The 18,196-nt window shown below is 39.1% G+C and overlaps 1 protein-coding gene across 12 annotated transcripts in view; it reads left to right on the top strand.

The window, feature by feature from the left end:
* The window catches only part of PPP1R21 (protein phosphatase 1 regulatory subunit 21), a 70,597-nt gene that overhangs the window by 27,989 nt on the left and 24,412 nt on the right, over positions 1–18,196 (top strand). For all 12 annotated transcript variants that reach the window (XM_005575925.5, XM_045369355.3, XM_015433668.4 and 9 more), the window contains exons 10-14: positions 2,461–2,562; positions 2,653–2,741; positions 6,004–6,140; positions 11,268–11,360; positions 17,862–17,989. In XM_005575925.5, the coding sequence (XP_005575982.2) occupies positions 2,461–2,562; positions 2,653–2,741; positions 6,004–6,140; positions 11,268–11,360; positions 17,862–17,989 (549 nt within the window). The remainder of the gene's footprint in view (positions 1–2,460; positions 2,563–2,652; positions 2,742–6,003; positions 6,141–11,267; positions 11,361–17,861; positions 17,990–18,196) is intronic.

Here is an 18,196-nt window from a genome sequence, read left to right as displayed (position 1 = left end):
ATTACCCAGGTGTGGTGACTTGTACCTATAGTCCCAGCTACTTGGTGGGCTGAGGTGGGAGGATCCCTTGAGCCCAGGAGGTAGAGGTTGCAGTGAGCCAAGATCGTGCCACTGCATTCCAACTTGGGCAACAGAGTGAGACCCTGTCTAAAGAAAGAAAAAATAATGTGTGTGTGTATATATGTGTGTGTGTGTGTGTGTGTGTGTGTGTATGTAAAAGTCCATCTTCACGCTGCAGATAAAGACTTGAAAGACATATCCAAGACTGAGAAGAAAAAGATTTAATTGGACTTATAGTTCCACATGGCTGGGGAGGCCTCAGAATCATGGTGGGAGCAAAAGGCACTTCCTACGTGATGGCGGCAAGAGAAAAATGAAGAAGCAAAAGCGGAAACCCCTGATAAACATGTCAGATCTTGTGAGACTTACTCACTATCGTGAGACTTACTCACTATCATGAGACTAGCCCAGGAAAGACTGGCCCCCATGATTCAGTTACCTCCCGCTGGATACCTCCCACAACATTAGGAATTCTGGGAGATACAATTGAAGTTGAGATTTGGGTGGGGACACAGCCAAACCATATCAATATATTGAATAGTGTATACACACACACACACACACACACACACACACACACACACAGAGACAGGCTAACCAGTGTTGGATAGTATATTCCATCCAATACTGGTTCTTTGTCCATTATTGGAATTTTATTTTAGCTTGTTGCCATGTTATACCCACATAGTGAGAATCAAATATATTAATCTTAATTTGTTTGAAACATTTCATTACTTTGAATAATTCATATATTTCTCAATACTTTACCTTTGGTGCTTTGACTTATAACATCCTATGTGATTTTTCTAATAAGTCTATATTATTGAAGGAGTTTCAGAAACCATTTGTTAAAAGACAACTGGAGTGCTTAAACCTGTTCATAGCATCATAAAATAGACTTTTAGACTTGTAAGCTTAGAGTGCATTGTGTTATACAGCTCTAAAGATTGAAGCCCAGAGAGATTAAGTAAGTTACCCAGGGCCATGTATCTGTGTAGTTTGTAGTGGATGGGGTCAGTTGAATCACATTTCTGCAAAATAAGATCTTATATTTCTATACTGAGAAATTGAAATTTGAGCTATTATATAATATTAGATAATTGAGATATTTAATAAATGAAAATAATCTTTTTGCCTATAAATTTTCCAAATGCCTATAGGATTTTTTTCTGAAGCTATTCTTCATACTGAATTAGTCCCTTATAAATATTAAGGTTATCAGTGACAGTTATAAAAAGTTTTTAAGCTGGGCATGTTGGCTCACACCTGTAATCCCAGCACTTTGGGAGGCTGAGGTGGGTGGATCACCTGAGGTCAGGAGTTCAAGACCAGCCTGGCCATCATGGTGAAACCCCATCTCTACTAAAAATACAAAAATTAGCTGGGCGTAGTGGTGCGCATCTGTAGTCCCAGCTACTTGGGACGCTGAGGCAGGAGAATTGCTTGAGAACCCGGGAGGTGGAGGTTGCAGTGAGCCAAGATCCCACCACTGCACTCCAGCTTGGGGGACAGAGTGAGACTCTGTCTCAAAAAAAAAAGGTTTCTGGCCGGGCGCGGTGGCTCAAGCCTGTAATCCCAGCACTTTGGGAGGCCGAGACGGGCGGATCACAAGGTCAGGAGATCGAGACCATCCTGGCTAACCCGGTGAAACCCCGTCTCTACTAAAAAATACAAAAAACTAGCCGGGCGAGGCGGCGGGCGCCTGTAGTCCTAGCTACTCGGGAGGCTGAGGCAGGAGAATGGCGTAAACCCGGGGGGCGGAGCTTGCAGTGAGCTGAGATCCGGCTACTGCACTCTAGCCCGGGCGACAGAGCCAGACTCCGTCTCAAAAAAAAAAAAAAAAAAAAAGGTTTCTATATCCTCATTTTGATAATTACATCCTTGGAATTTGTTAACCCCAAATATTGTATACATTTAAAATAAGCTGTCCTCAGTAGGCTTGTTTTTTAAAAATTGGGTATACAACACAAACATTTTTGTCATACAGTCTTGATTTTCAAGTCTTTTTTGTTTGTTTGTTTTTATACTGGGACCCCTATGGAGAAGCGGGTGTTCAGGGAAGCTGACCTGTTGGTCCTAGGTTCTAATGCAATATTCCCTCCCTATTTCCTCTGATGCCTGGTTATTAATTGTGTCACCCCTCTTCTGGTTCCTCGATTTAGAATGGGTTAGGGACTTGGGGGTATCATCTGGGACTATCAGAGGGGAGCATCTGTGTTTGGCTTTTAAGCCAGATTTCCAAAAAAAAGTTTCCAAAATTTGAGCACAGGAGTTTGAGGCTGCAGTGAGCCATTATCAGGTTTATAATTTAGGTTTATAATTTGGTGGATCCATTTAGAAATGTGTTGATGTTTGTTACTTTCCAGTGATTTAATTCACAATACTTTCCCTCCTGTTTAGTTCTCACAATACCTTCATGAAAATGCGTCCTATGTCCGCCCTCTTGAGGAAGGAATGCTTCATTTATTTGAAAGTATCACTGAGGATACTGTGACTGTCTTGGTAATTTTCTTCCTTGTTTTACTTCTGGGAACTGGGAGCTCCTCTTTGTCCAGTAGCACTTTTAACCTTGAAATTATTTTTCTTTTCCAGGAGACAACTGTGAAATTGAAAACTTTTTCAGAACACTTAACCTCCTACATATGTTTTCTTAGGAAGATTCTTCCCTATCAGTTAAAAAGGTAGTTACCCCCAGAGGCCGGGGAACTTGGGAAATTGTGGGTGTAACCTGATCTGGGCTGGCATTAATAAAATAGTAAAATGTGCCTCTTGTCATCTGCCTGACTTTTCTGCTCCACAGTTAATTCGCACTTCTGTGAAAAAGGAAAGCATGGTTGAGCAGCATAAACTTAAATTTAAGAAAGTTGAATTTTAGCCTGTCAGTTATGGATTTTCAGTTGTTCTGTACTGTGGTTACCATTATTATTCTTTTGCAGTTGACATCTAGATGGGCATTAATAATAGTTTCCTTCTGCGTTAGCATCTATAAACTTTAGGTTTCTTTGAAATGGCATATTTTCTTGTTTTTGTTATTAGTGACTTGTTATATACTAAAAACCTTATCTACTCTAGCCCTTACAGGATATGTCATTTAGTAACCTTTGATATTCTACCTTGAGTATTTCTAGAAAGGCAGAAAAGATAATACATATTTTTGGAAATTTGATAATATTGCTTGTAAGTTTTGATACTTTTGGTTTAAAACTACCAAGACACCTACTTCATTGAAATCTTTCCATTCTAAGATTTAGCCCTTGTTTAAAAAAAAAAAGGTCAGGCACAGTAGCTCATGCCTATAATCCCAGCACTTTGGGAAGCTGAGGTGGGTGGATCACCTGAGGTCAGGAGTTCGAGACCAGCCTGGCCAACTTGGTGAAACCCCATCTCTTCTAAAAATACAAAAATTAACTGGGCACTGTGGTGCATCCCTATAGTCCTAGCTACTTGGGAGGCTGAGGCAGGAGAATTGCTCGAACCCGGGAGGCAGAGGTTGCAGTGAGCCAGGATCGCGCGAGTGCACTCCAGCCTAGGCTACAGAGTGAGACTCCATCTCAAAAAAAAAAAAAAAAAAAATCAAAGAACAATACAACTGGAACATAAGAGAAGTAATATTTTATAATAAAATAAAATTTAGAAAATAAGTAGGTTGGCCAGGTACAGTGGCTCATGCCTGTAGTCCCAGCACTTTGGGAGGCCAAGGAGGGTGGATCACCTGAGGTCAGGAGTTTCAGATCAGCCTTGCCAACATGGCGAAACCCTGTTTCTACTAAAAATATAAAAATTAGCTGGGCGTGGTGGCACACGCCTGTAGTCCCAGCTACTTGGGAAGCTGAGGCAGGAGAATCACTTGAACCTGGGAGGCAGAGGTTGCGGTAAGCCAAAATCACATCACCACACTCCAGCCTGGGCAACAGACTGAGACTATGTCTCAAAAAAAAAAAAAAAAAGGTTAATTACTTAAAGATACTGAAAATAGGCCAGCATGGTGGCACATGCCTGTAATCCCAATACCTTGTGAGGTCGAGGCGGGAAGATCACTTGAGGCCAGGAATTTGAGAACAGCCTGGGCAGCATAGGGAGACCTGTCTACTGAAATAAAAAGAAAACTAACTGGAGGTGGTGGCGTGTGCCTGTAGTCCTAGCTACTTAGGAGGCTAAGATGGAAGAATCACTTGAGCCCAGGAGTTTGAGGCTGCAGTGAGCTATTACTCCAGTCTGGGTGATAGAGTCCCTGTCTCTTTAAAAAAAAAAAAGAAAAAATATATAAGTAATTATATCATAGCTCCTTGTAAAACTAAAATAGTAAGCTTAGCGACTCAAACATAAAATTTTGTTAAAAAAATTAATACATATTAAGAGACATCTCTCCTAATTCTAACCTTACAAGGTATTTCAGTAACCAAATTCTATGATTTGTACCTATGATAGGATATTGGGAAATACTGGGAATCAGATAATTATGGCTTAAACTAATCATTATGAACTAATAGTTTTATTTTAGATCTTTATATGTTATAGTTCAGTATAAAGATTTTTTGAAAATCGACTCTAGAAGTTTAATATTAAAGTTGAATGTAACTTTGATTTGGCTTATGTTTAAGAAGAATCTGTTCAAGAACCATTGCACAAGTATTTACTATTTGAAAGAGTTATGAAAAAAAAAAAAAAAAGTTATGAATTTTATCTTGCTTCATTTTTTCCACGATTATATTTTTTAAAACACTGGATGAATTCTTTCTTAAGCTAAGATTTCTACTTTTGGAATGTTCTGCCCCATATGCTTTCAGCCCTGCTTCATGAATTATTAATATTTTTCGGCAATTTTGGGGGCATTGGTTTAAATACCACTGTAATTGACAAGAGGACCTGTTGTTTATCAGTAAATGGGCTTAGAATGGAATGAAGCTATCTGCTGTAAATAAAGTAGAAGAGAAGTTGCAAGGGAGAGGAAATGAATATGATTATGGTTCCTATGTTACCTTTTCCGGCTTTGTCTAAAAACTTTTTTTTTTTTTTGCTTGATTACCTCCACATTTTAAAATGAATAGCTAAGATACCACATTTTTAAAAAACCTTATAATTAAGTTTTCCCAAGTAACTATTTAAAATAAAAAAATGGTAAAATGCATTTTATGAATGTTAAGCATTTACTTTTAAGTTTGAGCCTCTAGATTGTAAATCTGTTTGGCTTTTGAAAAACTGTATATACTGGAAAAGATTTTCTAGATTCTCTTGCTAGTGTAAGTGTTAATAATACCAGTTCCTGTTTAATTCATTTTCTTTAGGAATTTAGTCTGTGAAATTTTTTTCCTGCAAATATTTTAATGATTTTTAACATTTAGAATATTTAAAAATATGGCTGGGCACGGTAGTTCATGCCTGTAATTCCAGCACTTTGGGAAGCTGAGGCGGGCGGATCATCCGAGGTCAGGAGTTCCAGACCAACCTGGCCAACACAGTGAAACCCATCTCTACTGAAAGTACAAAAATTAGCTGGGCATGGTGGTGGGCACCTGTAATCCCAGCAGCTCAGGAGGCTGAGGCATGAGAATGGCTTGAACCTGGGAGGCGGAGGTTACAGTGAGCCGAGATTGTGCCCCTGTACTCCAGCCTGGTGACAGAGCGAGACTCCGTCTCAAAAAAAAAAAAAGAAAAAGAAAATTAAAAATATTCTAATGTTTTGTGCTGCTCTCGGGATGGAAAGATAATGGACATGTGCCATTTTATCTGTTACTCCATTTAATTCTCTCTTATTCCATTGGTATTTACAGCAAACAGTGTATGTATCATGATGTAAAAAAATGGAGCCATACAAATGAGATCAAGTTCCTTTTTCTGCAGTTTGTCTCTTTGGATACAGTTATTTGAGAATTCAGTTGACTGCTAATAGCTAATTGAAAATTGTTTGGGTTGCTCACTTCTTGAAAATCTGCCTATTCCTAGTTTAGAAGAAGAATGTGAATCCTCTCTTTGCACATCTGCGTTAAGAGCCAGGAATCTAGAGCTGTCCCAGGACATGAAAAAAATGACAGCTGTGTTTGAGAAGCTGCAGACTTACATAGCTCTTCTTGCCTTGCCAAGTAAGTATGTTTGTTGCTTAGGGGTCAACTTCAAGGACTTAAGAGTACAAGAAGCTGGAAAAGGGAGATGGTTTAGCTAAGTAGAGTGAGAGGAGCATAGGATCTGGTGTCAGGAAAACTTGAATTCAAATACATTTATGACCTTAGGCAAAACTCTTGAGCTCTCTGGACTTCTGGTTTTCCATTTGTATGATGGAGTTAAATGTGGTGATTATTGAGTTAAATTAAGAATGTACGGCGGGGCCAGGTGACTCACACCTGTTATCCCAACACGTTGGGAGGCTAAAGTGGGAGGATTGCTTGAGGTCAGGAGTTCAAGACCAGCCTGGGCAACACAGGGAGACCCCACCTCTACAAAAAATTTAAAAATTATCCAGGTGAGGTGTGGTAGCACTTCCCTGTAGTCCCAGCTACTCTGGAGGCTGAAGTGGGAGGATCACTTGAGCCAAGGAGGTCAAGGCTGCAGTGAGCTATGATCACACCACTGCACTCCAGCCTGGGCAACAAAGCAACACTGTTTCTGAAATAAATAAGTAATAAAAAGAAAGTGTGTAAAATGTCAGGCATTGAACATGCATTAAATATTAATTCCCTTCCCTTCCTTCCTCTTTTTTGTATGGAAAGGAAAAAATCATAAGAATTTTTAGTAGCTTTCCAACAAGTAGCATAGGGGAGCTTTAGTAGTAAAAATGCCATTTGTTCCTGTTTGGCCTAACTTGGAAAAAAAGTATTTTCAGGGCTGGTCGCGGTGGCTCACGCCTGTAATCCCAGCACTTTGGGAGGCTGAGGTGGGCAGATCACCTGAGGTTAGAAGTTCGAGACCAGCCTGACCAACATGGAGAAACCTTGTCTCTACTAAAAATACAAAATTAGCCGGGCGTGGTGGTGCATGCCTATAATCCCAGCTACTCGGGAGGCTGAGGCAGGAGAATCGCTTGAACCCAGGAGGCAGAGGTTGCAGTGAGGTGAGATTGTGCCATTGCACTCCAGCCTGGGCAGCAATAGCGAAACTCCGTCTCAAAAAAAAAAAAAAAAAAGTATTTTCGGGTAACTGAATGGAGCTCAGTTTAAATGACATTTTTAAAAATGCCATAATTTTTCTGATACTATGATTTTTTGTTTAACAGCATTATTGTGATGTAATTTACATACCATACAATGTATTAATTTAAAGTTTACAATTCAGTGGTTTTTAGTATATTCACAGGAATGTGCATTGTCACTACAGTAAATTTTGGAACATTTTTATCACCCAAAGAAGAGACCCTGTGTATTTTAGCTATCTCCCTCCTATTCCCCTGTTCCACCTCTCCCTAGCCCGAAAGCCCTAGTAATTTACATTCTGTCTATATATTTGCCAATTCTACCCATTTCATATAAATGGAATAATATAGTATGTAGTCTTTTCTGACTTCTTTCACTTAGCATCATGCTTTTAAAGATTCATAGAGGTTGTAGCATGTATCAGTACTCAATTCCTTTTTATTGCAGAATAATATTACATTTTATGCATATATCACATTTTACTTACCCATTTGTCGTGTAGTGGACATTTGGGTTGTTTCTACCTTTTGGCTATTACAAATAATGATGCTATTGACATTCATGTACAAGTTTCTTTGTGGACATCTCTTTTCATTTCTTTGGGGTGTATAACTAGGAATGGAATTCCTGGGTCATGTGACAACTCTGCTTAACTCTTTGAGGAGCTGCTGGAGTGTTTTCCAAAGTACTGTACCATTTTACATTCCTACCAGCAGTGTTTGAGGGTTCTAATTTCTCCACATCCTCTTCAGTGCTTGTTATTACTTGGTTTTTTAATTTTAGCCATTCTGGTGGATATTAACTGGTATTTCGTTGTGGTTTTCACTTGCATTTCCCTGATTGCAAGTGATGTTGACTATCTTTTAATGTACTTATTGGCCATTTGTATATCTTCTTTGGATAAATGTTTATTGAGATCTTTTCTCCATTTTTCAGTTAGGTTGTCTGTTTATTATTGAGTTGTAAGAGTTCTTTATGTATTATACATACAAGTCCCTTACTGGATATTTGATTTACAATATTTTCTTCCATTTTATAGGTTGTCTTTTAACTTTCTTGATAGTGTCCTTTGAGGAACAAAAGTGTTCAATTTTGATGAAGTCCAATTCTCCATTTTTGTTGTTGTTGTTGTTGCTGATGCTTTTGATGTCATATCTAAGAATCCACTGTCAAATCTGAGGTTATGAAGACTTACCCTATGTTTTCTTCTAAGAGTTTTATAGTTTTAACTCTTACACTTAGGTTTATGATTAATTTTGAGTTATTTATTTATTTATTTATTTATTTATTTTTAGACAGAGTCTCACTGTGTCACCCAGGCTGGAGTGCAGTGACACACTCTCAGCTCACTGCAAACTCCGCCTCCCAGATTCAAGCAATTCTCCTGCTTCACCCTCCTAAGTAGCTGGGACTATGGGTACGCACCACTGCACCTGGCTAATTTTTGCATTTTTAGTAGAGATGGGGGTCTCACCATATTGGCCAGGCTGGTCTCGAACTCCTAGCCTCAGTTGATCTGCCTGCCTCAGCCTCCCAAAGTGCTGGGATTACAGGTGTGAGCCACCACACCAAGCCTCATTTTGAGTTAATTTTTGTATATGATGCCTGTGGCTATGCAGTTGTCCCAGCACCATTTGTTGAAAAACCTATTCTTTCCTTATTGAATGATCTGGGTACCCTTGTGGAGAATCAGTTGACTGTAGATATATAGATTCATTTCTGGATTCTCAGGTCTGTTTCATTGATCTGTCCTACACCAGTACCATAATATCTTGATTATTGTTGCTTTATACCAAATTTTGAGATCAGGAAGTGTGAGCCCTCCTACTTTGTTCTTTTTTTCCAAGATTGTTTTGGTTATTTGAGGTCCCTTGCAATCCCGTATGAATTTTAGAATGAGCTTGTGTCGATTTCTACAAAGAAGTCAGTTGGGATTCTGATAGGGATTTGCATTGAACTTGTAGATCATTTTGGAGAGGGTTGTGAGTTGAATTGTGTCCCCCAAAATAATATATGAAGTTCTAACTGTCAGTACCCGTATGTGTGATCTCCTGTGGAAATAGGATCTCTGCAGATGTCATCAAATTAAGATGAGGTCATACTGGATTAAAGAGAGTCCTAAATCCAATGAATGGGATCCTTATAAGGAGAGAGAGATTTGGAGACAGAGACACAAAGAATTTGGGATTTGGAGACAGAGACACAAGGGGGAAGGCCATATGAAGACAGATGCAGGGATTGGAATTATGCTACCACAGCCAAGTAACACCTAGGGCCAACAGAAGCTGGAAGAGGCAAGAAAGAATTCTCCCTTAGCGCCTTTGGGGAGAGTGTGACCTTTGCCAACACCTTGATTTTGGACTTCTGGCCTCTAGAACTGTGAGAGAACAAATTTCTGTTGTTTTAAGCGAACTTTGTTTGTGGTACTTCATTAGAGCAGCCCTAGGAAATTAATACAGGGAGTATTGCCATCTAAGCTTAGTCGTCTGATTCATGAACATGGTATGTTTTTCCATTTATGTAGCTCTTTAATTTCTTTAAACACATCTTCTAGTTTTTAGCATATAAGTTTTGTGCCATGATGTTGCTTCTCAGAGGATTCAGCCTTGGGCATGCACACAGTCACCCTGGGATGACGATGGTGGCAGGGCTCTCCTTCACTGTCTCCTTCCTTGATCACACCCAGGTTTAAGCTCTGCTGATTGCTGATTGATTGCTCTCATTTTCAATATGCTGTGGGGCATCAATTGTCTATTCAGGGAATCAATTAAGTTTGGGCTCTTTTATAGATATACTTATAGACCTAGTGTACACCTAGCAGGGATAGTTTTTTGAGATCAGTGTTTGAGCTTCATTCTGACCCCAGGAGGGCTCTTCTTAGCTATTTCTGTTTCTGGTTCTCTCTGGTAAACCAGCCAGCCCACAGTTTAACTTATATCTCTAATAAGTCTATCAATTTCTTCTTCATTGCTTTCACCACAGCTGTAATTTTTTAGAGTACACCCTTAGGCTTGAACTTCTCCACACTCTATTACAAATTAAGTCAGTTCCTTAAGAGATTCAGAGCTCTTGTTCTAAGGCTTGCTTATCTCCTGGGCTAAATCTCTGGGGGCTGGGGACAGTGGTCATACTTTTCTCTAAGTGGCACCCCCTTGTTAGAAACTGAGCACTTAGTGGAGGGGGTAGGCAGCAGCCCCCGGTCTCCTTGATCTGCCTCTTTCAGGGTGGAACTCCTGTTGATGAGCTGGGGCAAGGGTGATCAGGGCCCCACTTTTCTTGTCAGCACCATGCCCAAGGTAGAGCCTCCATCCTAGGAGTAGGGGCTGGGTGAAAGAAGGGGAACGTTCCCCACCTCTGTCCACACTTTCTCAGAATTTAGCTTCAGTAACAGGTAGCTGGGAGCAAGAGGAGAAATCCAGACCTCTCTAGGAGTTGGGAGAGAGGAAGTCCTGTATTCTTGGTTATACCTGTTGGGAATGGAGTTTCTCCCTGAGCTGTGGGAGGGAGGTAGTGATTCTTGGTTTAAATACCATAGACTCTCACTGTTATTACTGAGTTGTTACAGATTTTCTTGAGTAAATCATGTGCTGTGTTGCCCTTAGAACCATTTCCAGAGACTTTGTCCTTTTTGCAAATTTTACCAGTTTTGCAGAGGGCAAGCAGGTCCACAGAGCTCCTCATGCTGACATGGCAGAAGCAGAACTCTGTGATATTTGGGTAAGATGTTTTAGCGACGTTCAGCAAATAATGTGTAGGGAATGAAAAATGTCTTATGTAATAACAAGGTAAAAATTCACAAAGACTTTCGTTTTACAAAGAATCAGGACAGACTTAATCCTGCCTAACAACTGAATTTTGTTTCTCAACTATTAAGAAATATTTGTGGACGTAGGAGATGCAAATCATTTAGATGTGTTTATGTGTATCACCATTATGTCTGAATGTATCTGCCAAGATTTTAAGAGCCATTATTTCTAGCATATGACAAGCAATCTTCATTCTCTATCTTCTCAAAAGTAGAGGGGTACAGTGGGCAGTCCATTTTTCAGAAAAATGCTTAGATTTGTGATTTTGATTTCCTAGGTACAGAGCCAGATGGACTCCTTCGGGCAAACTACAGTTCTGTGTTAACAAATGTTGGTGCTGCTCTGCATGGATTTCATGACATTATGAAAGGTAGGCCTTGAAAAAGAACGTAAGCTTAAAACCTTTGCCCGACTTCCTTCGATCTGCCTGAATAAGATTTAAACAAACACTGCCAGGGGTAATAGACCCCAGATAAAGGCTTAGTAGCATTCGGCTTATGTTGAGTGCACAGCTCACTGCCTTCTGCTTTTCCCTTCTGCTTTATTTCTGGAGGTAAACAAAGTGCTAAAGAGAAATCCTTGTGTACTTTAGCCAGAAATACATTACACTGACTTTAGGCAGGTGTGTGAATTGTACGAAACCAGACATGCTCTTCAGAGGCCTTTTGCAAAATACATTGCACTTCTTAGAGCCCAAGCACAAAGGAATTGAGGAAACCAAGGCTTCAAGTCCCCAGAAGGAATACACTAACTTTCCACTATCCTGTGCATTTTAATGTTTTAAATGCCTTTTAAAGTCCTGTCTTGTTGGGCATAGCCATAAGAAAGGAAAGTCTGGTTTTACATTTTGGTCAGTTTTCAATTGCTTCTGTGCTCCTAAAAATGTATCTGCTGAAAGGCCGAGGGGAACCTTTTAAAGCATTTCATATGCTGCTTAGCGTGTGATTCTGAGTCCTGACTAATCTACAACTTTGCAATTGCTTGTAGGTTTTTTTCCCTTCCTTTTCCTTTTAGAGACTGTTGGGGTAGGGAAAGCAGGGGAAGGAGAAGAGGGACAGGAGCAATCATTAAGGACTGTTGGAAATAGTCCAGGTGCCTAGATGATTCATTGTGTTTAGTTAACAATTACTGACCAATTACTAATTGCACAGAATTTAAAAATTATTTTTAAAAACCTAAAGCTGTGTTTCGTAACATGGAAAAGAGGGATATATTGGGGGACCTGATCTGTGGCATTGGGATTCATTCTTAGTCTCAGCAGTATTACCAAGCACCAGTTTACCATTCACACTAGAGTATGGGCCTTTCTATGGCTTGTATTCAATTATAAGGAACTTTATAATTTTTTTGAGATTGAGTTTCACTTTATTGCCCAGGCTGGAGTGCAGTGGTGTGATCTCTGCTCACTGCAGCCTTTGCCTCCTGGGTTCAAGTGATTCTTCTGCCTCAGCCTCCTGCGTAGCTGGGATTATAGATGCACACCACCATGCCCGGCTAAGTTTTGTATTTTTGGTAGACATGGGGTTTCGCCATGTTGGCCAGGCTGGTGTTGAACTCCTGACCTCAGGTGACCCACCTGCCTTGGCCACTGTAGTCCCAAAGTGCTGGGACTACAGACATGAGCCACTGTGCCTGACCCCAATTATAAGGAACTTTGAACGTCACTGTACTTACAGAATTAGCCTTGGTTTCAGAAATCACAAGTTGGATAGGCAATATGGGTGGTAGTTAATGATATTCAACTCCCGTCCTATGGAATTTAGTTTGGTCTATAGAAAAATCCAAGAGATGTTGCTTTTTTCCTGTGCGGCTTTTGGTTTGAGGAGCTAAGACTTAGTTGTAGTCCTCTCTTCCAGAATTTTACTTAGCCTAGAACCAGGCCATTGAAACCTCAAGTACCTCTGTAGCTACAAGTTTTTTAGTTTTGTTTTAAAATTTTTCCTCTGCTGGCTGGGTGCAATAGCTGACACTTATAATCCCAGCATTTTGGGAGGCCAAGTGGCAAGATTGCTTGAGCCCAAGAATTTGAGACTAGCCTGGGCAACGTAGGGAGACCCTGTCTCTACAAAATGAAACAATAAAGTGAAAAAAAATAAATTTTCCTATGCTAATACAGGTTGAGGATTCTTAATATGATAATCTGAAATCCAAAATGCCTCAAAATCTGAAGCTTTTCAAGTGCCATCATGACACCACAAGTGGAAAATTCCACACTTGCCCTGACGTGACATGATAAAGTTGTAGTCAAAACTTAGTTTCATGCACAAAATTATTAAAAGTATCGTACAAAATTACCTGCAGGCTATATGTATAAGGTATATATGAAACATAAATGAATTTCTTATTTAGACTTGGATCCCATCCCCAAGATACCTTCTTATGTATATGCAAATATTCCAAAATCTGAAGAAATCTGAAGTCCAAAACACTGCTGGTCTTAAGCTTTTTGGATAAGGGATTCTTAATCTATTGGATGATAGGTTGGTCTCAGTGTAAACAGAGGAATTTATAAAAATATGTATCCTACATGGAATTAAAACAGAAGTGACTTAATTGTTTAACAAGTGGCATTTTGTTTTGTAAAAGAGGAGTATATGTAGTCACTTCCAAATGTTGGAGGAGCTGAGAAACCAAAGAATGAGGCAGACAGATCCACTTCGTTGGTATAGGGTGATTTACTGGGGTAGCTTATAGACAGAAGAATGGTGTTGAGGCAGTCATAAGATAAGAAGGTCTTTGTACTGCAACCTCCCAGGCACAGGGCTTATATCTTGAGGGAAAAGTACATGTGCTCTGGAAGGAATGTGTAAGTGGGTATAGCATCACAGCCTATGATTTTTTGTAACAGTATCAAGGGTTGTTTTGGAGGAAACTTATAGTGAATACATGTTTTTATATAAAGAGTAATATATCAACTAGACATTTTGGAGGTATTCCCAGACTCGGGGTTAGCCAGAAGTTATATAGCAGATTAGTATTTAAAAGAAAGACACTGTTTGTTTGGTTTTTTTTTTATGATTTCTACTTTATTCTAAAGTGACTATAGTATAGTCTGTAGTTGTAGTTATGAAAATATATAGACCAATGTTTCCCAAAAGTTTAGTATGTATACACATCATCCAATGACTCTTTTTTCCCCCCCAACTTTTATCTTAAGTTCAGGGGTAAATGTGCAGGATATGCAGGTTTGTTACATAGTTAAATGTGTGCCATAGTGATTAGCTGCACAGATCATCCCATCCCCTAGACAGTAAGCCCAGCATCCATTTGTCATTCTTCCTGATGCTATCCCTCCCCCCATTCCCCACCCTCCATCAGGCTCCTGTGTGTCTTATTCCCTGGCATGTGTCCATGTGTTCTCATCATTCAGCTTCCATTGACAAGTGAGAACATGCAGTATTTGATTTTCTGTTTCTGCTTTAGTTTGCTGAGGATAATGGCTTCTAGCTCCATCCGTGTACCTGCAAAGGACGTGATCTCATTCCTTTTTATGGCTGCATAGTATTCCGTGGTGTATATGTATTACATCTGTTATAAAATAAAGATACTTTTTTTTGAGATGGGTCTCGCTCTGTCACCCAGGCTGGAGTGCAGTGCTGTGATCTTGGCTCACTGCAACCTTTGCCTGTCAGGTTCAAGCGATTCTCCTGTCTCAGCCTCCTGAGTAGCTGGGACTACAGGTGTGTGTCACCATGCTGACTCATTTTTTTGTATTTTTAATAGAGACGGGATTTCGCCATGTTGACCAGGCTGGTTTCAAACTCCTGACCTCAAGTGATCCGCCTGCCTCGGTCTCTCAAAGTTTTGGGATTATAGGCGTGAGCCACTGCACCTGGCCCAATGTCAAAATCCTAAAATTCACAGGAAACCATAAAAGGGGCCTGAATAGCCAAAGCAAACAGCTCAAACAATAAAGCTGCAGGCATCACATTAACTGACTTGTACTGCTTTATAAAGTCATTTAGCAAAGTAGTGCACATAGTATTTTACCCTTCTCTGCCCTCTTCCTTGTAATGTACAATGAGAAACAGAACAGAGTACACATTGTTCCAACCCAAAGTGCTGGGATTATGGGCGTGAGGTACCGCACTGGCCAAGAGTGTCTTTATTTTAAATTTTAATCCACCGTGTAACTTCTGACTAACCCTGAGTCTGGGAATGCCTCCAAAATGTCAATTTAATATATTACTCTTTCTTATTTTTTATGTTTAAAATTTCTTTTTTTTTTTATGGAGGTGGGGTCCTTCTATGTTTTCCAGGCTGGTCTCAAACTCCTGGACTCAAGTGATCCTTCTGCTTCAGTCTCCCAAAGTGCTGGGATTACAGGCATGAACTACCGTGCCCAGCCTAATGTATTACTCTTTATATAGGAATACCTATTCACTGTAAGATTCCTTCAAAACGAACTTTGATGCTATTACAAATCATAGGCTGTGACTCCTGTAGCCACCCACACATTCCTTCCAGAACACGCAAACTTTTTCCCCAAGATATAAGCCCTGCGTTTGGGGGTTTGCCATGCAGCGATCTGTTTTGCAGCCACCGAAGGCCATGCTTCTGTCTGTAAGTTCCTCCTAGTAGATCTTCCTATACCAATAAACTGGATTTGCCTGCCTCGTTCTTTGATTTCTTGGCTCCTTCAGCATTTGGGGGTTGTGTTGCAAATACAGCCCTTTCAAGGAACGTATTCTAAATGATAATAGTTTGATCTTTAGTCTCAGAGGTGTAAAGTTGGTAGACTCATGGGAAACGTAAAAGGAAAAATCTATGGTCTAAGCCACATGATTCTTTTGTACATTTTGGAGTTAAAATTTAATGTCAAAAAGCACTCTAAATAATTAAACATAAACTTTTTTTTTTTTTTTTTTTGAGACAAAGTCTTGTGCTATTGCCCAGGCTGGACTATAGTGGCATGATCTTGGCTCACTGCAACCTCCCACTCCTGGGTTCAAGCAATTTTTGTGCCTCTGCACCCAAATAGCTGGGATTACAGGCACATGCCACTACACCCAGCAATTTTTGCATTTTTAGTAGAGATGGGGTTTTGCCATGTTGGCCAGGCTGGTCTTGAACTCCTGACCTCCAGTGATCTGCCCACCTTGGTCTCCCAAAGTGCTGGATTACAGGCGTGAGCCACTGCATCCTGCCAAGAGTAAACCTTTTGATTGCGAGAATGACTATAATCAAGCTACAATAGCATTGTTCTTAGGATTGTACTTTTTTCATGAGTACCTTAGTTACCATCAACCAAGATTGCTTACCAGCCAAATTGTATTATTATAACGTTGTATACTTCCAGTAAAATATTGAGTAAAACTGATGTGTAGGAAAAAAATGTCTGTTAGGGATGAGCAAGTTCTGTATGCAAAAAGCATTCAGTACTTATAGACTGTTGGTGGGATGTCAATTAGTTCAACCCCTATGGAAAGCAGTATGGAGATTTCTCTCATTTTTAGAGTTCTAAAAATAGAATTACCATTCGACCCAGCAATCCCACTATTGGGTATTAACAATCCCACTACTATGTTCACCATTTGGCTGATGGGCTCAATAGAAGTCCAAACCCCAGTATTACACAATATGCCCGCGTAACAAACCTGCACATATACTCCCTGCCTCTAAAATAAAATATAAAAAACATAACAAAAAACATTCAGCATCCTAATTGAATTTTTATATACTTGGACATCTTATGACTATATTGAGGATAATAATTTCTTTTCAAAAATATATTGAATGTAATAGTAATGTGCCAGTTGGTTGGTTCCTTTTCTGTGACAGCTGTACCATAGTAATATAATATGTTAACAATAGGAAAAACTGGCTAACGGGTATAATGAAACTCCATAACTTTTCTATAAGTCTAAAACTATCCTAAATCAAAGGTGTATTTATACAAGTGTATATAAATATAGGAATATATTAATTATTTTTAAATTCCCTAGTTTTAAAATGTTAGTGAAAATAATCTCATTCATGGACCATAGTAATTTTGAGTTAAAATATCATGATCATTTCAGGTTAAATCTCAAATACTATTTCTTTGCAAATAGTCTTATTTCCTCCATTAATTTTCTATAGTCTAAAATCAACTAAATTTCTTGATTCTGAATGAATGATATTCTCTGTGTACAAAATGGCTATAAAAATTTTCATGTTTTGTGATTTACATATATAAATATATATAATTGTATATATTAGCTAATATATACAATTGTATATACAATTAATATATTAACTAATATATGCAATTATATATAATATAATTAATATATATGTGTATATATGTATGCCTCTTCTATGCTTTCCTAACTACAGGCCTTTATTGTAATATCCTTGGACTGGAGACAGTTGCACAGGAAGCCAGGCACTGGAGTATCCAATCCGTATTTGGCTGTGCAGATATTTCTCATTGCTGGTTAGGGTGTGCACTAGAAAACTAGCTATGGTCCAGTAAGGATTGTGAGACATTGTGGTTGTGTTGGCTATTCCTTTCCAGCCTCATGGGTTGTTTATATAAGTATAAGATCATTTCTCATTAATGCCTATTATACTATCAAAACAGTGGTTTTTAGCTGGTAAATACTGGTCAGGATCATTTACCCAATGTTAGAATTAATACTCCGATGAGGAAATCTTGGTAGCTGTAGTAAAGACAACCAAGATGGTGTTCAGAGATCCTTACTTCTCTCTGTTCTTTCCATGTAGATTTGTGACCTAATTGATACTCAGTGCAATCCTGACACTTGCACTTCTTTGTCAAATTTACTTTATAAATTTAGAAGAACAGATGTGAGAAATGAATGGGCTGGTTATCTGTATGTGACTTACATATAGACAATAATGAATTTTCATTTAATTGCTTTTATAGATATTTCCAAACATTATAGTCAAAAAGCTACAATAGAGCATGAACTTCCAACAGCAACACAGAAGCTGATAACAACTAATGACTGTATCCTGTCATCAGTAGTGGCATTAACAAATGGAGCAGGAAAGGTAATTCTTTTCTGGCTTGTATTGATGTTAAAACTCTTAAATATGTGCTTTTTTTCTGAATGACATAGGAAAATGGATCTGTAAAAGGATTTTGGAGTATAAGGGTTTAAGGTAAAATAAAGCTGTCTCCCTTTCCTCTGCTTCCTACCCAGTATTTACTCTGACGTATTATTTTAAGAGTGGGATTTCTCGCCATGTTGCCAGGCT

Source organism: Macaca fascicularis, chromosome 13 (genome assembly GCF_037993035.2).
Source record: "Macaca fascicularis isolate 582-1 chromosome 13, T2T-MFA8v1.1".
NCBI lineage: Eukaryota > Metazoa > Chordata > Mammalia > Primates > Cercopithecidae > Macaca > Macaca fascicularis.
The sequence above is the reverse complement of the archived record's forward strand: the minus strand, read 5'-3'. Positions and strand labels throughout refer to the sequence as shown.